This window comes from Pelophylax lessonae, assembly GCF_965119305.1.
Source record: "Pelophylax lessonae genome assembly, chromosome: 10".
Classification (NCBI taxonomy): domain Eukaryota; kingdom Metazoa; phylum Chordata; class Amphibia; order Anura; family Ranidae; genus Pelophylax; species Pelophylax lessonae.
Window position 1 is genome coordinate 236,375,827 of NC_138777.1, and position 22,115 is coordinate 236,397,941.

The 22,115-nt window shown below is 45.2% G+C and overlaps 1 protein-coding gene across 1 annotated transcript in view; it reads right to left on the minus strand.

Moving 5' to 3' along the window:
- FA2H (fatty acid 2-hydroxylase) overlaps positions 1 to 22,115 on the minus strand; it is a 110,444-nt gene that overhangs the window by 43,785 nt on the left and 44,544 nt on the right. Inside the window, exon 2 of the mRNA XM_082269611.1 lies at positions 366 to 455. Within this exon, the coding sequence (XP_082125737.1) occupies positions 366 to 455 (90 nt within the window). The remainder of the gene's footprint in view (positions 1 to 365; positions 456 to 22,115) is intronic.

The following is a 22,115-nucleotide window of genomic DNA, read 5'->3' on the forward strand; positions in this document are numbered from 1 at the left end:
ACTTTTTCCACTTTATGAGGAGCGTGGTGTGATGTACACATTTCAGCCTCCAGCTTAGTGCTAGGTTGGTACTGTATATTGTATGTTATATTGGCAACACAGTGGCTAAGCGGGTAGCACTTCCACCTGGCAGCATAAGGGTTGTCAGTTCAAAATTTAACCACAGCACTACCTGCATGGAGTTTGCATGTTCTCCCTGTGCTTGTGTGGGTTTCCTCCGGGTATTCCAGTTTCCTCCCGAACTCCAAAGACATACTGGGAATTAATTGGCTCCGGTCTAAATTGGCCCTAGTATGTAAGTCAGGGATCTTAGATTGTAAGCTAATGCTGTGAATGTAGAACACATGTAATAAATGTTATCTTACCTTTGCTGGATCGAACGTTTTAAACTGGACCCCGGATGTAGAACTATGGCTGTCTGTGGATGTGTGCTGCTTCACGCGCTCCCTCAAGTGCTGCAAAAATACAAATAAATATCGGTATCAGCAGGGAGCCGCCATATTGGACTAAAGAAGAGATTTCATGAGCCAGCAAAAAACTGAAAACATCCCCAAAAATAAAGAATATTCCGAAATCTTCCTATAATAAATGTATAAATATCACAGCCTCTGTGCATGACCCATCATATAACATAGAGAGACTGAGAAATCAACTCATTCCAGAATAATCTCCTTACACATACTGAGAGTGACCCCATTACAGCAAGGATAATGATTTTGGTTTTGGATGGAGTGGAGAGGGATTAGAACTCCTGTCAGGATTTTATTGCTGTCTGTTCCCCTTTAAAAATTGCTTCATCTTCTCCATTGGTCCTGTTTACCGTTATCACAGGGAGTGAAAGAAATTCCCAATTTTTTTGGTTTGTCATCTGAACAGGAATAGAGGGGAAATCTTCCAATTGGGACACTAGTGACAACCAGCTTTGGAGGGATTTCCCCTCACTTCCTGTTGTGGGAATGGGACAGGACGTGAAAGAAAATCTCCCCCAATGGGACAGGAAGTGAAAGAAAATCTCCCCCAATGGGACAGGAAGTGAAAGAAAATCTCCCCCAATGGGGCAGGAAGTGAAAGAAAATCTCCCCCAATGGGACAGGAAGTGAAAGAAAATCTCCCCCAATGGGACAGGAAGTGAAAGAAAATCTCACCCAATGGGACAGGAAGAACAAAATAAAAAATGACAGACTTTAAAAGAGCTTCATCCACTCCATTGGTTCTGTTTGCTGTTATCATAGAGAGTGAAAGAGATTCCCACATTTTTTGGTTTGTTATCAGAACAGGAATAGAGGGAATATCTTCCAATTGGGACACTAGTGACAACCAGCTTTGGAGGGATTTCCCCTCACTTCCTGTTGTGGGAATGGGACAGGACGTGAAAGAAAAATCTCCCCCAATGGGACAGGACATGAAAGAAAATCTCCTCCAATGGGACGGGACGTGAAAGAAAATCTCCCCCAATGGGACAGGACATGAAAGAAAATCTCACCCAATGGGACAGGAAGTGAAAAAAAAATCACCCCCAATGGGACAGGACGTGAAAGAAAATCTCCCCCATGGGACAGGACGTGAAAGAAAATCCCCCCCAATGGGACAGGAAGTGAAAGAAAATCTATCCCAATGGGACAGGAAGTGAAAGAAAATCTCCCATAATGGGACAGGAAGTGAAAGAAAATTTCCCCCAATGGGACAGGAAGTGAAAGAAAATCTCCCCCAATGGGACAGGAAGTGAAAGAAAATCTCCCCAAATGGGACAGGAAGTGAAAGAAAATCTCCCCCAATGGGACAGGAAGTGAAAGAAAATCTCCCCCAATGGGACAGGAAGTACAAAATTAAAAATGACAGGAATTATAACTATCCAAAATGATAAAAAGTGTTGCCTTTAGTTCTACTTTAAACCTTTGACAACCAGAGCACTTTAAAGCGGTTGTATCCTCCTAAACAAAAAAAAAACCCTGCAGGAGAAAGGCATAATGAGCTAGTGTGCATCGCATTATGAAATACTTACCTTAAAACGAAGCCCCGACACGGTTGTCCGGACACCGCTGAGGGAGCTGTCATGTTCCCTCGGCGTCTCTTCCGGGTTCGGAGCTGTGAGTGGCCGGAGCCGCGATGACATCACTCTCGCGCATGAGCGCGGAAGTTTACTTTCCGGCAAGGATCCGGCAAGAAGCTTTGAAGGTCCGCTGGACCGCGCATGCTCCACTGGTGTCAGCAGCTGCATGCAGGGCGAATATCACCAAAACCGTGCAGGTTTAGGAGATATTCATTTTACCTACAGGTCAGCCTTATTATAGGCCTTATTATAGGCTTACCTGTAGGTAAAAGTTTATTGGCGGAGTATACTACCGCTTTAAGGTTAAAAAAAATCAAAAAATCTAAAAGATAAAAAGAAGGAAAGAAAAGGAAAGGAAAGTAGAGAAAAACAAAGAGGAGGGGCAAAGGAGAAGTGATCACTAACACAGATTTACACAGATTTGTGAAGAATATTGGAGAGAAATCGGCCTTTTGTGTACATAGAAAAAGTCTGAGATCTTTGAGTTCAGCTCATGAAAAAATGGGAGCAAAAACAAAAGTGTTGCGTTTATAATTTTGTTCCGTGTATTTAATAATACTGCGGCGTCGCCCGGAAGTGACGTGCGGGGCCGTTGCCGTCGCATTGATTCCTGGGAACGATGACGTTCAGCTCCCAGGAATCATCGCGAGGCAGGAAGTGATAGGGTGAGCCTCGGCGCTGGAGGAGGAAGTACCCTGAGGTGAGTATTTACGATCTTCGATTACAAGGTGAGTGTACAAAAAAAAAAAATAACTATCCAATTCCTTTTCAGGTTATGTGTAGCTAGCGGAGGGGCACAAAAAAAAAATACCGATTTTGTGCCCGGAACTCCGCTTTAAGTACCGAAAAGCGGTATCTGTACTTTCCTAGAGTAGAATTTTTTTCTCCTACTTCCACTTTTACTTCACTGCATTTTTTCAATGATTTCAATACTTCTACTCCGATATTTTTTTTTTGTGCTGCATAGTTACTCGTTACTATTATAAAAATTACCACTGCCAGAACAGTAGATGGCAGGTTTCATGAAGCTCAAAACATTGTGTATTATCAGCGCATACGAAAATAAAAGCTACTGTATGTATAAATAAAAGCTGCATTTGAAATAATAAAAAACAATATGATGTTCAAACTTTTGACTTCTTTCTTTAATAACTACATAACACAGTACTTGTACTTTTACTTTCAGTACTTGAGTAGCAACATTTTTAAAAAAACTACTTGCAATACTTAAGTACAAAAAATGTTGAATACTTTACTACTTCTACTCAAGTCACTTTTTGATCGAGCACTTGTACTTTTACTCAAGTATGGGTTTCGAGTACTTTATACAACTCCGCATTAACATACCACATAAAACCTTTCCGAAACAGCTGATCCAATCACTAAATACAACGAACTCCTACATTTTACTAAAAGAATCCCGGATTAACCCCTTCTGTTTACTCAGCACTACCACACCGAATCCTCAAAATCCTCCTGAGAGCTTCACACTAAAAGATTCCAGTGCTGAAACATTCATATCAATCCATGCCATGGTCTGTATTAAAGATGATTTCTGATTGGTCAGTGTATTGTGCAGATCATCACCGCTGTTTGTCTGGCCTTATTAATTAAAGCCAAATAATTCATAGTGAAGAATCAGCACAAACAGCATGCCTTGTGTGAAACGCTTTGTCCCTCGGGGGTGGCACGAGCCAGGAAAGCATAATGTCACTGCGGACAGAGCGGCCATTGTTTGGTGGCCATCCGCTCAGCACATTCACACTGCATCACCCGACACTCTTGTACCACCCAGATCAGAAGCACATCCATCTCCTTTGTACAGCTCACTCCTCTTCTTACAATTTCTTTTATTTTTTTTTCAATATCCGCTAGTTTTTCTTAACCAGTTCTGGACCGGAAAGGATTTACCCCCTTAATGACCAGGCCATTTTTTGCGATTCGGCACTGTGTTACTTTAACTAAAAATTTTGCGGTCGTGCAACGCTGTACTCAAATAAAATTGATGTCCTTTTTTTCCCCACAAATAGAGATTTCTTTTGGTGGTATTTGATCACTTGTGCGATTTTTATTTTTTGTGCTATAAACAAAAAAAAGAGCGATAATTATAAAAAAAAAAAAAAAAAAAAACAATATTTTTTACTTTCTGCTATATAACCTTCCCAATAAAAAAAGTAAAAAAATCTAAATTTTTCATCATTTTAGGCCAATTTGTATTCTGCTACATATTTTTGGTAAAAAAAAAAAATCCCACTAAGTGTAGTTTAACAAAAGTTATCGCGTCTAAAAACTAAGGGAAAGATTTATGTCATATTTTTTTTTCTTTTTACTGGTAATGGCGGTGATCAGCGATTTTATAGCAGGACTGCGACATTGCGGCGGACAGATCAGACCCCTGACTGACATTTTTGACACTTTTGGGGGGACGGCGATTTGTGGGAACCTGCCGCCATATATAGGCGGCGGCTGGTCGGCAAGTGGTTAAGAGCAGCACAGGGGCCAGAGCTAAAGCCTTGGGTCAGTTCCAAGCAGGGGCACCGCATGCATGGAGTTTGTACGCACTCTCGATATTAGTGTCCCTCTGTAATCTGAAAACATCGCAGTCCATTATCAGGACTCTAAAAGGTTGAGTGACCATAATGGGAAGATTAAAGTGTGAGCTCCTCTGGTGCAGTGGCTGCTGTGAATGGTTGTAAGTGTTGCAGAATTCTATCTAAATTATTTTTTTTTATAAAAGTACACTTTGTGGCCAGAAGGTTGTGGACACCTGTCCATCAGACCTACATTATAAGACCAAAAATACTGTATATTGTCAAAAGTATTGGGACGCCTGCCAGTGGCATAGAGCGGGTTGCCAGTGCACAGAGCAAGGCAAGTATTCCGCCTGCTAACCAGTGAACCATCAGTACACCCAGAGTTCCTTCCACCACAACATATATACACTAGATTACCAAAAGTATTGGAGCACCTGACTTTACAGGCACATGAACTTTAATGGCATCCCAGTCTTAGTCCGTAGGGTTCAATATTGAGTTGGCCCACCCTTTGCAGCTATAACAGCTTCAACTCTTCTGGGAAGGCTGTCCACAAGGTTTAGGAGTGTGTCTATGGGAATGTTTGACCATTCTTCCGGAAGTGCATTTTTTTGAGGTCAGGCATTGATGTTGGATTCAAACTCATACCAAAGGTATTCTATTGGGTTGAGGTCAGGGCTCTGTCCCCCCCAAACTTGCTCATCCATGTCTTTATGGACCTTGCTTTGTGCACTGGTGTGCAGTCATGTTGGAACAGGAAGGGGTCATCCCCAAACTCTTCCCATAAAGTTGGAAGCATGAAATTGTCCAAAATGTCTTGGTATGCTGACGCCTTAAGAGTTCCCTTCACTGGAACTAAGGGGCCAATCCCAACCCCTGAAAAGCAACCCCACACCATAATTCCCCCTCCACCAAATGATTTGGAACAGTGCACATTACAAGGTCTATAAAGACAGGCAAGTGAGTTTGAGGGGGAGGAACTTGACTGGCATACACAGAGTCCTGACCTCAACCCGATAGAACACCTTTGGATGAATTTGAACAGAGACTGCAAGCCAGGCGTTCTTGTCTGACATCAGTGCCTGACCTCACGAGTGCGCTTCTGGAAGAATGGTCAAACATTCCCATAGACACTTCTAAACCTTGTGGACGGCCTTCCCAGAAGAGTTGAAGCTGTTATAGCTGCAAAAGGGTGGGCCAACTGAATATTGAACCGGAACCCTACAGACTAAGACTGGGATGCCTTTAAATTTAATGTATGTGTAAACGCAGGTGTCCCAATACTTTTGACAATATAGTGTATGTGTGTATGTAACCCTCCAAAAGACAATTATGGTGCTTCCAGCGAAGGGTTTAGTTATTTCTACATCATACAAAGACAAATGTGCGCTTCCAACCTTGTGGTAACAGTTTGGGGAAGGTAATTTTCTGTACCCTCATGACTGTCCGCTGTCTACAAAGTCTTCTCTATAAAGACAAGGTTTGATGAGTTTGGTGTAGAGCAGGAGCCTCCAAACTTTCCAAATAAAGGGTCAGTTTATTGTCCTTCAAACATTAGGAAGGGGGCAGACTGTGGCCAGTGGTAGTAGAAAATATCAGAGGGAGTAAACAATGGCTCAGGCTTGGGAGTAGGAAAATTACATCTCTGTATTCAGTAGGAGGAGGTATAGTATCGATGGTGTTTGTGGGAGAAATAATGCCCCATCATTAGTGATAAGCAGGAGGAATAGTGCCCCATTCATGGTGTCAATGGGAGAAATAATGCCCCATCACTGGTGATAAACTGGAGGAAAATTGTCCCATCATTGGTGATACATTGGAGGAATAGTGCCCCATCATTGGTGATACATTGGAGGAATAGTGCCCCATCATTGGTGATACATTGGAGGAATAGTGCCCCGTCATTGGTGATACATTGGAGGAATAGTGCCCCATCATTGGTGATACATTGGAGGAATAGTGCCCCATCATTGGTGATACATTGGAGGAATAGTGTCCCATCATTGGTGATACATTGGAGGAATAGTGTTCCATCACTGGTGATAAATTGGAGGAATAGTGCCCCATTCTTGGTGTCAAGGGGAGGAATGGTGCCCAACCGTAGGTATCAGTGAGGGGAATTGTACCCCATCATTGGTGTCAATGGGAGAAATTATGCCCCATTGTTGGTGTCAGTGGATGTGAGGGGAATTATGTGCCACTGTTGGTGTCAGTGGAAGGAATGGTGCCTCATTGTGCATGTCAGTAGGAGAAATAGTGCCTTGTATCAGTGGGAGGAACGGTGCACCAAAGGCCAGTTTAAGGCAAACAAAGGGCTGCATCTGGCCTGTGAGTCGCAGTTTGGAGACCACTGGTGTAGAGGAACTCAAGTGACTTGTACATAGCACCCACCCCAACCCTACTGAGCACCCTAAATGAATTAGAACTCCACTGAACATCTTTGGGATGAACTGGAATGCCAATTGTGAGCCAGGTCTCCTCGCCAACATAAGTACCTAACCTCACAAAAGTCTATTTGGCCAAATAGACATAATTTCCCACACACACCAAAACCAAGTGGAAAGCCTTCCCAGAAGAGTGAAGACTGTTGGAGCAGCAAAGGGCTGAAAGTGGCGAGGAATCCAATTTGTTTACGGTTTTTCAGCAGAAGACGCATACAGGGGAAATCTTCTAATGGGGACATCCGTTCACAACTGCCTAAGAGGACATAAAGTGAAATGGGATATCCCCAACTGGACATGAACATCAATAGTAAGTAGCTCTGATGGAGGCATTGGTGCAAATAATCCAATGGTTACTGTAAAATGCTCCAAAGGGCGTTATTATTAAGACACAAAGTATGTGATTTAATTTTTTTTAGCCACCATAGAAGGCAGACATATCAGTTATGAATAGAGCTGTCCTGACAAGTGCCAGTACATTTAGGAGTTTTATTTTATTTGTTGGTGGATCCTTGTGGGCTTAGTCATTCCCTTGGCTTCTTGCATGTCTTAGTTGCTCAAGCAGTGAGATCTCCCTGCCATAATTCCAATCTCTGTCCACCTAGAAGTTTTGGATGTTCCTTCCCACCATGGCATGTTCCTTCCCACCATGGCATGTTCCTTCCCACCATGGCATGTTCCTTCCCACCATGGCATGTTCCTTCCCACCATGGCATGTTCCTGCCCACCATGGCATGTTCCTGACTCTCTCTGTTCCATTCTCCATAACATACAATAAATTAAATCCAGCAGGGATGGAGGTAGCCCCTCATGAGCATACCAGGCGTCCAGACCCTGGAACTCAACGCAGAGCACCAAAAGAGCCCCCCCAGAAGACAGAAAAGAATCTCAGAAGGTTTAACTCTACCATTTCCACCAGAAACCAAAGTATTGATTTAAGGTGGCCCAGCCCATTATTATGTGTCCACTGCAGTATAATCATTATGTTATTTCCCCATCTCACTACTGTGACTCACTCTACACACACAGGTTTACCAAGTGAAAGGGCATCTGGGTACAACTGTACTGAGGCATTTACATGCTGACTTAAAAATAAAAACAATATTTATATTTTGGGAAGGAGATTAATGCATTTATAACCTATAAAATGATAAAGGAGAGCTCCGTTCTCCCTGAAAGACATCAAAGGAAGAAGAAATCACCAATGTAACGAGGACACCAAGGTCCTCCTAATTGCCATGTCTGTCACTCTGCTGATAAAGGGGACCTTTTTTCTCCATGAAAGATTTTATAGAAGAAACCACCAATGTATCGGGGGCATGGAGGTCCTCATTGTTGCCATGTCTGTCACCCTGATAAAAGGGACCCTGTATTACATAGTCTGGTTGAAAAAAGACACAAGTCAGTCTAGTGTTCTCCCTGAAAGACATCCTAGGAGAAGAAACCACCAATGTATCAGGACACGGAGGGCCCCAAATCCCCATGTCTATCATCCTAGGGCAGTTTCTCAACTCCGGTCCTCGGGGGCCCACTAATAGGTCAGGTTTGCAAGATAACTAAATTACATCACAGGTGATCTCATTTGTTGCTCAGTGATTGCAGTGTTCTAGTCTGCATCTCCCCAAGGTAATACTTAAAATCTGGCCTGTTAGTGGGTCCCAAGGACTAGAGTTGAGAGCCACTGTCCTAGGGAGACCTGTGTTCTCTCTAAGAGACATCACAGGAGAAGAAACTACTAATGTATTGAGGCATGGAGGTCTTATTGATCACCTTGTCTGTCACCCTGATAAAGGGGACATGTGTTCTTCCTGAGAGACGTCATAGAAGAAGAAACCACCAATGTATTGGGACATAGAGGTTCCCTAGTAACCATGTTGGTCACCCTGCTAAAGGGGACCTGTGTTCTTCCTGAGAGACGTCACAGGAGAAGAAACCACCAATGTATTGGGGAACATGGAGGTCCCCCTGATCGCCACGTCTGTCACCCTGATAAAGGGGACCCGTGTACTTCCTGAGAGACGTCATAGAAGAAGAAACCACCAATGTATTGGGGAACATGGAGGTCCCCCTGATCGCCATGTCTGTCACCCTGCTAAAGGAGACCTGTGTTCTTCCTGAGAGACGTCATAGAAGAAGAAACCACCAATGTATTGGGGAACATTGAGGTCCCATTGATCGCCTTGTCTGTCACCCTGCTAAAGGGGATCCTTGTTCTTCCTGAGAGACGTCACAGGAGAAGAAACTACTAATGTATTGAGGCATGGAGGTCCCATTGATCACCTTGTCTGTCACCCTGATAAAGGGGACCTGTGTTCTTTCTGAGAGATGTCATAGAAGAAGAAACCACCAATATATTGGGGAACATAGAGGTCCCCCTGATCACCATGTCTGTCACCCTGCTAAAGAGGACCTGTGTTCTTCCTGAGAGACGTCACAGGAGAAGAAACCACCAATGTATTGGGACGTAGAGGTTCCCCAATAACCATGTCGGTCACCCTGATAAAGGGGACCTGTGTTTTTCCTGAGACACATTATAACAGAAAAACACTAAATCTGTCACCCTGATCAAGAGGAAATCTGTGCCCTTGAACCATTGGTGGTTTCTGTTTCTATTACGATATGCTGTGCTAAGTAAACTCTGCACATTGGAATATTTTCAAGCATTTTGAGCAAATAAACCCTGACAAGTGTTCCAACCCCTCACCACTCTATCCGAAAGTTTTCTCTGCTGTGGCAAAAGCACTTTAGTTACCCCATCCTATGCTCCTTTGGCAACCGGTACTCTCCTCTACACCCCCATGCTTCAGCGGTGGACTGTCCCTTTGCATCCTCATGCCCAATGCAGGGCTATGGGCTCTGTATTTTGACAGTAGACATGCAACCGCAGCAGCATAAAGGAGCTGCAGGAACCAGTCTTACAACCAAAGGGCTGGCAGGAGCAGAGGATTGCATAAATAAAAATGCTTTTTGCAGCACCCTAGACGTATTTGCCTTTAGTAAATCAACCCCATAGTGTCACTGCCCCACCTTCTGGCTGCCAACCGGTCAAGCAATGAACCTTGGTGAAGCCCTGCATTCTCTCCCATTGTGCACCCCATCTTAGTATCCCCTTTACAGTGTAGACACTCCCTCTGAAAGCCTAATGTTATCTTTCAGGAGGTTTGTAGTAGGTACATTTAACTAACCAGGAAAAAAAAAATGATGTATGACTTAATGGGAAGCCTGCGAGAACAAAAGGCCATTTGACATCCTCGCCTTCTGTGAGAGTCAGCACAATGACATTGTCAAAATTCTGCTTTGTGCTCATTGCATATATTGTGTCCTCATTCTGAACATTCATGAGATTCCATCACCCACCTCCCCTCCCTCCGCTCTCGCTGCGCATGTGGCTGCACAGACAAACGCTTACACGGCCTACACCTCAGCGCCGTCCCACGTGCATTCACTTCTCATAGTTGTATGCTATGTGGGGTGTAATAAGTCAAGCTTGTACTACACGGGTTGGTGTCATGGCTCCTATTGTTCAGCTAACCTGCAGACGTGACTCATTTTCACTCGACCAGCACCACTCTAACCAAGAACGTTCCTCGAGCTTATAGTGGCTATTCCATTTCATTCTTTGAAAATGACCTCATTGGCGTCTCAGTTTTTGACGCCAAAAAAGGTTTGCTGATACACAAGACAACTAATTTCCTACTGTTCACCTCTTCCTGAAAATGCTAGTTGACCGTCTGTCTCTGGCTTCAATACTTTGAGCCTCTGATCTCGAGCAAGCATGCAGCAAGTTAAAGCCGGCCATTTTTTTTCAGCTTTGCATAGCGTATGGAATGGGTTAAACCAGTGGGGCTCCTCAACCAGTCCGCGACCTCTCTTCACCTGGACTTCCACCCAGTTGCCATAGTGCCCCTCCCAGCCTCCCTTAGTGGTCCATAGTGCCACCTAAGAGCCATCAGCCTCCACAGATCCCCCCCCCCCCAAGCCTGCTGCAGAGCCTCCAGCTCTCCATAGTGCTCCCAACCACCAACAGTGTCCCAAAGTGCCCCCCCAACCAGCCTCTGATCTTAAGCAAGCATGCAGCAATTTAAAGCCTTTATAAAAAAAATTTTTAGTATTGCATAGACTGTGGTTTAAACCAGCATTTTTCAACAACCGGGCCATAGCCCACTGCTGGGCCTTGGCCTCCACCCAACAGCATATACCTTAACCTCCCACAGTGCAACCATCCTCCATAGTGCCCCCCAGCCTGTTACACAGCCTTTAGCTCTCCATAGTTCCCCAAACCTCTAACAGTGTCCCAGAGTGCCCCCCAACCTCCCACAGTGAATCCCCTAACCCTCTCCATATCTTCCATCCCCCCCACAGTGGCACCCAGCCTCATCCAGAGCCTTCTGGCATTTTCATACATGTTTTGCATTCCCATAATTTTATTGTGTGAGTACAAACTTTATGCCGAACTGTTGGGGCATGGAAAACTATGGAACAATTTACAGAACCCGGTTTTACAAATTGTTGAGAACCACTGGTTTAAATTCAAGGTAATTTGTTTAACCACTTAAGCCCTGGAAGATTTTACCCCCTTCCTGACCAGGGCCTATTTTGCGATTCGGCACTGCGTGACTTTAACGGACAATTGCGCGGTCGTGCGACGCTGTACCTAAACAAATTTGACGTCCTTTTTTTCCCACAAACAGAGCTTTCTTTTGGTGGTATTTGATCACCTGTGCCATTTTTTGATCATGCGCTATAAACAAAAAAAGAGCGTCAATTTTGCAAAAATAATATTTTTCAAATTTTTTTATATGAAATTCCCCCAAAAAAAATGTAAAAATCAAAATTTTTTAACATTTTCGGCCAATTTGTTTTATGTTACATATGTTTGGTAAAAAAAAAAATCGCAAAAAGCGTATTTTGATTGGTTTGCGCAAAAGTTATCGCGTTTACTAACAAAGGGAAAGATTTTTGTCATTTTTGTTGTTTTTTTTTTTAACACGTAATAGCGGCGATCTGCGATTTTTTTTGCGGTACTGCGACATTGCGGCGGACAGATCGGACCCTTGACTGACATTTTTGACACTTTTGGGGGTACCAGCGACATTACTACAGTAATCAGTGCTATAAATATGCACTGTTACTGTAAAATTACACTGGCAGTGAAGGGGTTAACTTTTTTAGAGAGGGAGGGGTTATGTGTGTCCCTAGGGGCGTGATTCTAACTCTGATTGGCTGTGGCTTGAGCTGTAGGAACAGTGATCAACGGTCCTACATAGTAGAACCGTATGATCACCATTCTTACACCGGGGAGAATGACAGGCGGCTTGTTTACATTAGCCGCCTGCCTTTCTCCCTCTCCACCGACGATCGCCGAGTGACCAGCGGACGATCGGGACCCTCACAGGCTAGTGACGTAGACCTACGTCACTTTGCCTGTGAGGGGCTGACTGCTGCAGTAAATATACTGTGGGCAGTCGGCAAGCGGTTAAATGTCCCATTGGGGCAAAATATATCCTGACCTCCTGTCCAAGAGACACAGCAGGCAGTGAGAAGAAGGCTGGTCATACTTTATACAATCTTCTTGCACAATTTTCCTTTAGATTTACCAAAACCATATAATATGAGGTGAAACCTAAACCCTTTCAATTTGTATGCAATCAGGCAGGCCCTTGTACTACATAGTTGAAGGTAAATGTAAAGGAATTTGAACAAGAAAATTGAATAATGTATGACCAGCTTTTATCTTTGGATTTTCCATTACCTCTAGTTAAGAAAAAAAAAAAAGAAAGCCGCTCAGGTTGCAACACTTACCTTCAATCTGGCACTATCCCTCGCAGTACCTCTTCTTTTCCAAAGAATGTCCTCACCCAATGTCACTCAACCCAGAAGACTGAGCACATACTGTGAGGACAGAGTGTATCAGCCCCACCCCCCTGAGGTAGTGTCATCCCAACATCCTTCATTCATGGTGTACTGGTGCTCTGATGTCATCAAACCACCACCCCTTTCTATATCAGTAAGGATCACCCAGCTTAAAGAAAAGGAGGAATCCCATGACCAACCCGAAAACTTGGGAAATTGTGGGTCTAAACAAAAAAAAAAAGCAGCACAAAATGCAGCCTGGGAGGGGAGAAGGCCACAAGTGGGCCTGATTTTGGGGGCTTGAACCCTTCAGTGCAAGATGTCATGGCCCCACAGCATCCTTCATTCATGGTGTACTGGTGCAGGCAGCAGCTTTGTAGTTCATACTGCGGGATGATGCTACCTCTTCCCTCATCTGCATGGCATTGCCACTCTGGAGAAAGAGGCTGGACATGTTTACATAGGTGTGCCACACCCAGCCCCACCCCTCTTCCAGATTGGCATTATTGCCCTCCGATTTATAGAAGGTGATGACATCAGGGGCAGGAAGGCGGCCCTCTGGTTTGTCTCCTCCCACAGCCCAGCGCATTAGGAAAACAAGAATAGTGGTAATGTGATGTCCACCAAAAAGTCCAAAAAAAGATTTGCCTTTTTTTTTACATTTTACTAATTACATTTTTTTTTTATAGCCTGAGAGATTTGACGTATAATTATTTGCTCCATTTTATAATTTCCTTGTGTGTGTCTTTGAAAATCTGGATACAATTAAACCAAGATTAGTTTATCAGGAGCTACAAGGGTCAAGTGCTTTCCTCCAGGTTCCTGATCTCCAAGGTGACTTCCAACACCCTTATCGTGTACACCGATGTCACAAAGTTATCTTCATTACTTATGTATGGAAGGGAGGCAGAGAAAGAAACAAGATACATTGGAAGGATTTCATAAAAGAGGGACCTATATATCGGCACTTAAAGAGGCCCCATTTATATCAACAACAATGTTTTTAAATGATACCTATGTGCATTAAATATATCACACCTCCCTGTGTAGACATCCCAGAGTCAAAAAACTGCTGTTGGACTCCGCCATCTTGGATGTGATGTCAGAAACCCCAGCAGGCTCAAGTGATACTCTGTAGTAGCCATTCTCAACTAGGGTTCCTCAAGATGTGGCTAAAGGTTCCTTGAGCTGAGATGAATTGACTTCCTATCTCATGGTGCCTGCATAGTTCCAGGGTCAACATTACTTGGCAGAACCAGCAGCATTACATCAATGATCTTTTTGATTAGAGTGAAATTGGGGTATAGGGGTAAGTGAGACCTCAAACTCACTGGGAAAGGGGGATGGGAAAGGAGGGTTGACTGGATTTTTGGGTACCAATACCTTTATAGTTAATATAGCTTAGATATCATTATTTAAAAAATAGCTTTATTAAAATTAAAAAACAATTGGCAGATACTTGATTACAACAATTATGACATAAATGACATACAATTGACACAATTAGTGTCAGCTAAAAATTGACTTAGGATGTGAAGAGTAGTCGGAATATCTCCACAAATTTTCTCTACATGTTTCGTGGACTAGGCCGCTTCTTCAGGAGAATATAGTACATGAATTTTTACCAGAATCTAAAGAGTAAAAATTCATGTACTATATTCTCCTGAAGAAGCGGCCTAGTCCGCGAAACATGTAGAGAAAATTTGTGGAGATATTCTGACTACTCTTCACATCCTAAGTCAATTTTTAGTGGACACTAATTGTGTCAATTGTATGTCATTTATGTCATAATTGTTGTAATCAAGTATCTGCCAATTGTTTTTTTTACATTTAATAAAGCTATTTTTTAAATAATGATATCTAAGCTATATTAACTATAAAGGTATTGGTACCCAAAAATCCAGTCAACCCTCCTTTCCCATTCCCCTTTCCCAGTGAGTACCTCTATATCTGGGGAGTTTGAGGTCTCATTTACCCCTATACCCCAATTTCACATTGATACTTCTCTGGAAGTTGGTACCATTTTTCTGTAAACTATCTTAGGTATTCAATATTCCAATGATCTTATTGATTAGCCATTCTCAACCATGGTTTCTCCAAAATATGGTAGGGGTTCCTTGAGCTGTGACCAATTGCCCTCCTATCTGATAGTTCAGGGGCTTGTGCCACTTGGTAGAACCAGCAGCAAAGCACCAACGATATTTGTGATCAGCCATTCTCAAATAGAGATGCAAGAAACCCTAGGGTTTCTCCAGAGGTTGTTAAGGGTACCCTGAGCAGTGGCTGGTTGACCTCCCATCTTATGGTGCCTACATAGTCCTTTAACCAACACTACTTGGCAGAACCAGAAACATGCCACCAATGTTCTTTCTGATCAGCCATTACCAAAAAGAGTTTCAATCAACCCTAGCCTTCTTCCAGAGCTTGCTAGAGGTTCCTTGAGCAGCTGTGATTACTTGACCTTCCATCTGATAGTACCTGCATAGTTCCGGGGCCAGCACCACTTGGCCGAACCTGCTGCATGGCACCAATGCTCTTTTTGATCAGCCATTCTGAACCAGAGTTCCAAGAAACCCTAGGGTTTCTCCAGAGTTTGTTAAGAATACCTTGAGCTGTGGTTGATTGACCTCCCATCTGAAGGTGCCTGCATAGTCCTTGGGCCAACAACATTTGGCAGAACAAGAAACATGTCACTAATCTTCTTTCTGATCAACCATTCCCAATAAGAGTTCCAAGGAACTCTAGGGTTCCTCAAGAGGTTACCAGGGGTTCTTTGAACTGTGGCTGCAAAGGAACCCTATGCTACCTCCAGAGGTTGCTAGGCGTTCCTTGAACTGTGGCTAATTGACCTTCCTTTTGATGGGGCCTGCATAGTTCCGAGGCCAGCACCACTTGGCAGAACCAGAGACATGGCGGCACCAATGATCTTTCTGATCAGCCATTCTCAACCAAAGTTCCAAGGATGTTAGGGGTACCTTAAGCTGTGGCTGATTGATCTCCCATCTAATGGTGCCTGCATAGTCCTTGGGCCAACACTACTTGGCAGATCCAGTAAGTATGGCACCAATATTTTTTCTAATCAGCCATTCACATTAAGAGTTCCAAGGAACTCTAGGGTTCTTCAAGAGGTTACCAGGGGTTCTTTGAACTGTGGCTGCGCATAGATTCTTGAAAACATCACAGCACCTGACCTTACTACTCCTCTTAGGAACCCCCAGCCCTGGTGCAAGCTGTGGCCCCCCATTTTTGGAGCCAAAAATGCCTCGATGGGTGGGTGGGTGGTTGGTTGCTGGACTGGAGGAGTGGGCGTTTACATGCAGGCCACCATAGGTATTTCTTGACTTCTATGATTAACAGGACTATAATCCAATAAATAAAAAGGGGTGGGCCAGGTTTGTGGCGTAGCATGGGCGGGGCCACAGGGTCAGGTACTCTGGGCACAAAATTCATAGGGACACAAAATTAGTAGGGATTTGGGGTGAGAAGATCAATCTGTTATGGTCTGGTCAGCGGCACACTCCCTCCTCTCTCTTCCTCTTACACTATGGAGGTAGGACAAGCTGGGTGGTTCTAGGTTGGAGTGGGCAAGATGAAGAGAGCGAGTGGCGTGCTCCCGCTGATAAGCTCCTCAGTGCACTTGGCTTGGCTGGCTCTGACCTCTCCTCCCCAGGAACAATGCCAACTAAAATGCCATGCACTGGAACCCCAAATACCACTAAGCCTGGGAGGGGAGAGGGGGTTATATGCAGTTGGGGAGCACAAGGGGGGGGACTGGGAGTGCCCAGAGGGGTATACAGATTTGGGAGCCAAAATCAGGGAGTGGAGGGACTTGGGGGGGGGGGCACAATGAGTGTATGTATAGAGTTGGGGAGGACAATGAGAGGGTGGAGAGATGGGGGTGCTCAATAAGGGGGTTAATCTAGTTGGGGGCACAATAAGCGGGTGGAGGAGTGTGGTTGTACAATGTGGGGTGTGGGTGTATAGATTTGGGGACACAATAATGGTGTGCAGGGACTGGGGGTGAACAATGAGGGGGCATATGGAGTTAGGGGCACAATAAAGAAGTGAAGGGACTGGGGGTGTACAATGAGGGGGTGTATAGAGTTGGAGGGGCACAGTGCGGGGTGTATAGATTTGGAGTAATCAATGAATGGGTGGAGTTCCGGGAGGTGCACAATAAGGGGGTTAATGGAGTTGGGTGCACAATAAGGAGGTGGTGGAATATGGTTGTACAATGGGGGGGGGGCGTATAGATTTGGGGGCACAATAATGATGAGCGGGGACTGGGGGTGCACAATGTAGAGGTATATGGAGTTAGGGGCACAATAAAGGAGTAGAGAGATTGGGGGTGTACAATGAGCGGGTGTATAGAGTTGGGGGGGGCACCGTGGGGGTGTATAGATTTGAACAGATGGGGTTAATGGAGTTGGGGGCACAATAAGGGGGTGAGGGATTTGGTTGTATAGATTTGGGGGCACAATAAAGGAGTGGTGGGACTGGGGGTGTACAATGAGGGGGGTGTATAGAGCTGGAGGGGCACAGTGGGGGGTGTATAGATTTGGAGGGATCAATGAGGGGGTGGAGTTCTGGGGGTGCACAATAAGGGGGTTAATGGAGTTGGGGGAACAATAAGGGGGTGGAGGAATATTGTTGTACAATGGGGGGGGGGGTGTATAGATTTGGGGGCACAATAATGGTTTGCAGGGACTGGGGGTGGACAATGAGGGGGTATATGGAGCTAGGGGGACAATAAAGGAGTGGAGGGATTGGGGGTGTACAATGAGGGGGTGTATAGAGTTGGAGGGGCACAGTGGGGGGTGTATAGATTTGGAGGGATCAATGAGGGGGTTGAGTTCCTGGGGGTGCACAATACGGGGGTTAATGGAGTTGGGGGAACAATAAGGGGGTGGAGGAATGTGGTTGTACAATGGGGGGGTGTATAGATTTGGGGGCAAAATAATGGTGTGTGGGGACTGGGGGTGTAAAATGAGGGGGGTGTATAGAGTTGGAGGGGCACAGTGGGGGGTGTATAGATTTGGATGGATCAATGAGGGGGTGGAGTTACTGGGGGTGCACAATAAGGGGGTTAATGGAGTTGGGAGAACAATAAGGGGGTGGAGGAATATGGTTGTACAATGGGGGGGGTGTATAGATTTGGGGGCACAATAATGGTTTGCGGGGACTGGGGGTGGACAATGAGGGGGTATATGGAGTTAGGGGCACAATAAAGGAGTGGAGGGATTGGGGGTGAACAATGAGGGAGTGTATAGAGTTGGAGGGGCACAGTGGGGGGTGTATAGATATGAAGGGATGAAGGGATAAATGAGGGGGTGTATTTCTGGGGGGGGGTGCACAATAAAGGGGTGGAGGTCCTGGGTGATCACAATAAGGGGGATTTATTAAGGTTGGGGGGGCACAATAATTGGGTGGAGGAACTGAGAGTGCAGGAATGGGGGTGTATAAGTTTGGGCAGTACAATGATGGGGTGTATGGAGTTGGGGGGCATAATGAGGGGATGGAGGGACTGGGGGGTGCACAATGAAGATGAACACAGAGAGTAAGGAATAAAAACCTGGCACAGTATCTAACACACCATGACTATAAAATCCGGCTGCACCCTATATAATTGGGGACAGGCAGAAAGGACAAACCCGGGGGTGTCACCTATAACATGGGAGGGTCACATGTCACCTCTGAGCACGTAGACAAACCATAAAACTGGTAGGCGGAGTCACGGCTGATATTTTTAGTGATTTTCCTGAGTGCCGATGATTCATGAAATGTTTATTTGGAATCATAGAATGGAACTCGGGATGATACAAAGTTGCACAAAGACGGCAGAAATAACAATACGGAGAGCAGTGATTGGCTCTCACAGGACGGTGACAGTTCATCTCCAGGAACTGGTAGGACCAGATCTGGTCGGGTGACATCGAGGCATTGTCTTCATACGCCCAAATCCTGCCGAGGGTTCCAGCAAAGTTCCCAACTCAAAGCAGAACTCCAGGCAAAAACAATGAGATCAACATAAATGGCCCAATAAAAAATAAAATAAAACCAGCTGAAATGTTCAACGTCATTAATGGCCAGCATTATTCAACCCACTTCCTGTGAGCCCAGATCATCCTGAACCCACCCGCATTAGCCTGTGATTGGACAGGGAAAGGAGAAGCAGCACACTGATGACATCATCTCTCTTCCACTCTGCTCTCTCCTCCAATCGGCTTGCTTCTTGCCATCACACTGAACTGGCTCCTTGTGCTGCATCTTTCTTTCATGCTCCAGCTTCATTCAACCCACTTCCTGTGAGCCCAGGTCATTCTAAACCCGCCCCTTAGCCTGTGATTGGACAGGGAAAGGAGAAGCAACAGACTGATGAGCACATCTCTCTGTCACTCTGCTCTCTCCTCCTATCAGCTTGCTTCTTGTCCTTACACTGAAGTGGGGCCTTCTGCTACTTTTTCCTTTCACACTCCAGCTTCATTCAACCCACTTCCTGTGAGCCCGGGTCATTCTACAGCCTTCATCACATGAACTGATTGGCTCCCTGCGCTGCTTCTTCCTTTTATACCCCAGTCTCATTCAACCCACTTCCTGTGAGCCCAGGTCATTCTAAACCCGCCTCATGCCAGAGGATCAACGTCTTTACTGGAAGCAGAGGGCTGACGCGTTTCGAGGCCGTGCCTCTTCCTCAGAGCCTGAGGAAGAGGCACGGCCTCGAAACGCGTCAGCCCTCTGCTTCCAGTAAAGACGTTGATCCTCTGGCATGAGGCAGATTTATGGAATTGATGTGCCTGAATTTCACGATTGTTTGTGAGTAGCTGATTTTAATTTTTTATTTAATAAACTCGCTGAGGATAATGCGCTAGGCTGGTGCGCCCTTTCTTTGCTTTGTATTTTCAGTGTTTGGTCGACCGCCCTGGTCGTAAGGGGCAGCAAAGCCTAGCCATCATGGATGCCTATTATCAGCACGAGTTCCGGGATTGAGGCAGCCTGAGGACCAGGTTCCGAGCGCAGGAAAGGGGGTGCTGTATAGCACTTATCTTTTTTGGCATTCTAAACCCGCCCCCTTAGCCTGTAATTGAACAGGGAAAAGAGAAGCAGCACAGTGATGAGCACATCTCTCGGTCACTCTGCTCTCTCCTCCTATCAGCTTGCTTCTTGTCCTTACACTGAAGAAGTGGGGCCTTGTGCTGTGTTTTCCTTTCACACTCCAGCTTCATTCAACCCACTTCCTGTGAGCCCAGGTCATTCTAAACCTGCCCCCTTAGCCTGTGATTGGACAGGGAAAGGAGAAGCAGCACACTGATGAGCTCATCTACACAAATTTTGTTTGGGTACAGTGTTGCATGACCGTGCAACCGCTAGTTAACCACATTGGGGACACCCACTGTACATATACTGCGGCAGGGCGGCCGCTCTGTGCCGAATCCTGTACCTAGCGTGTATTCTGACACCTCCGTGTCTGGGGCGCGCACGCGCGCTGCCGGCGATTTGCCACAATGCGTGTGATCAGAGCGGCAGCCCAGCGGGGGGGGGGGGGGGGGGGTAACGCAGACTCCATATCCGACGCCACCCGCCGATTACACAGTACACAGGCACAATGGCCATCTGTCAGTAAGGAAGGCAGTGATCCTGTGTTTCTGCAAAGCAGGGACACAGATTCATGTCTCCCCCTAGTCAAAGCACCTCCCCCACAGTGAGTAAGCACATTTTAGGCACACCGTTAACCCCTTCCCAGCCAGTGTCATTAGTACAGTGACAGTGCATATTTTTAGCACTGATCTCTGTTATAGGGTCACTGGTCCTCCCAAAAGTGTCAAAAGTGTCACTTCATGTCCGATTTGTCTGCCGCAGTATCGCAGTCCCCCTATAAGTCGCTGATTGCCACCATTACTAGTAAAAAAAAAAAAAAGACGCTATAATTTTGCACAAACCAACCAATATAGTGGGATTTTTTTTTTTGGTTTTTGGTTTTTTTTTTAACCAAAAACATAGCAGAATACATATTGGTCTAAATTGATAAACAAATTAGATTTTTAAATTTTTTTTTTTATTGGATGTTTTACAGCAGAATTTAAAAATAATTGTTTTTGTTTTTTTTCAGAATTGTTGCTCTTTTTTTGTTTATAGCGCAAAAAATAAAAATCGCAGAGGTGATCAAATACCACCAAAAGAAAGCTCTGTTTGTGGGGAAAAAAAGGATGTTTTTTTTTTTTTGGGGTACAGCGTCGCACAACTGCGCAATTGTAACTTAATTTAATTCAGTGCCGTATAGCACAAAATGGCCTGGTCATGAATGGGGGGGGGGGGGGGGGGGTAAATCTTCCAAAGCTGAAGTAGTTAATCTGCATATATCTTGCCTTCCCTGGTTCCGTTATAAGTCGCTTATATTAGTAGTATAAAAAATAAAATAAATAAAAATTCCAATACCGTATATACTCGAGTATAGGCCGAGTTTTTCAGCATGTTTTTTTATGCTGAAAAAGCCCCCCTCGGCTTATACTCGAGTCAATGGCTCACTTACTTTGTAAAAATTGCACCGCCCGGTGCCAACATGTCACCGCGCATGCGCCATCTGCCCAGGAATAGCCGAACCTGTACGGGCTTTCCTGAGCATCGGCCCGCAGCACTGCATCTCCTGTGCCATGCCTATACCATCACCTGTGCCTTGCCTATACCATCGCCTGTACCATGGTCTGTGCAATGCCTATACCCTCATCTATGCCATGCCTGTACCATCACCTGTGCTATTCCAGTACCATCACCTGTGCCATGCTTATACCATCACCTGTGCCATGCCTATACCATCACCTGTACCATGCCTGTACCATGCCTGTACCATCACCTGTACCATGCCTGTACCATGCCTATACCATCACCCTGTGCCGTGCCTGTACCATCACCTGTGCCATGCCTGTACCATGCCTGTACCATCACCTGTGCCATGCCTGTATCATCACCTGTGCCATGCCTGTATCATCACCTGTGCCATCACCTGTGCCATGCCTGTACCATCACCTGTGCTATTCCAGTACCATCACCTGTGCCATGCTTATACCATCACCTGTGCCATGCCTATACCATCACCTGTACCATGCCTGTACCATGCCTGTACCATGCCTGTACCATCACCTGTACCATCACCTGTACCATGCCTGTACCATGCCTATACCATCACCCTGTGCCGTGCCTGTACCATCACCTGTGCCATGCCTGTACCATCACCTGTGCCAT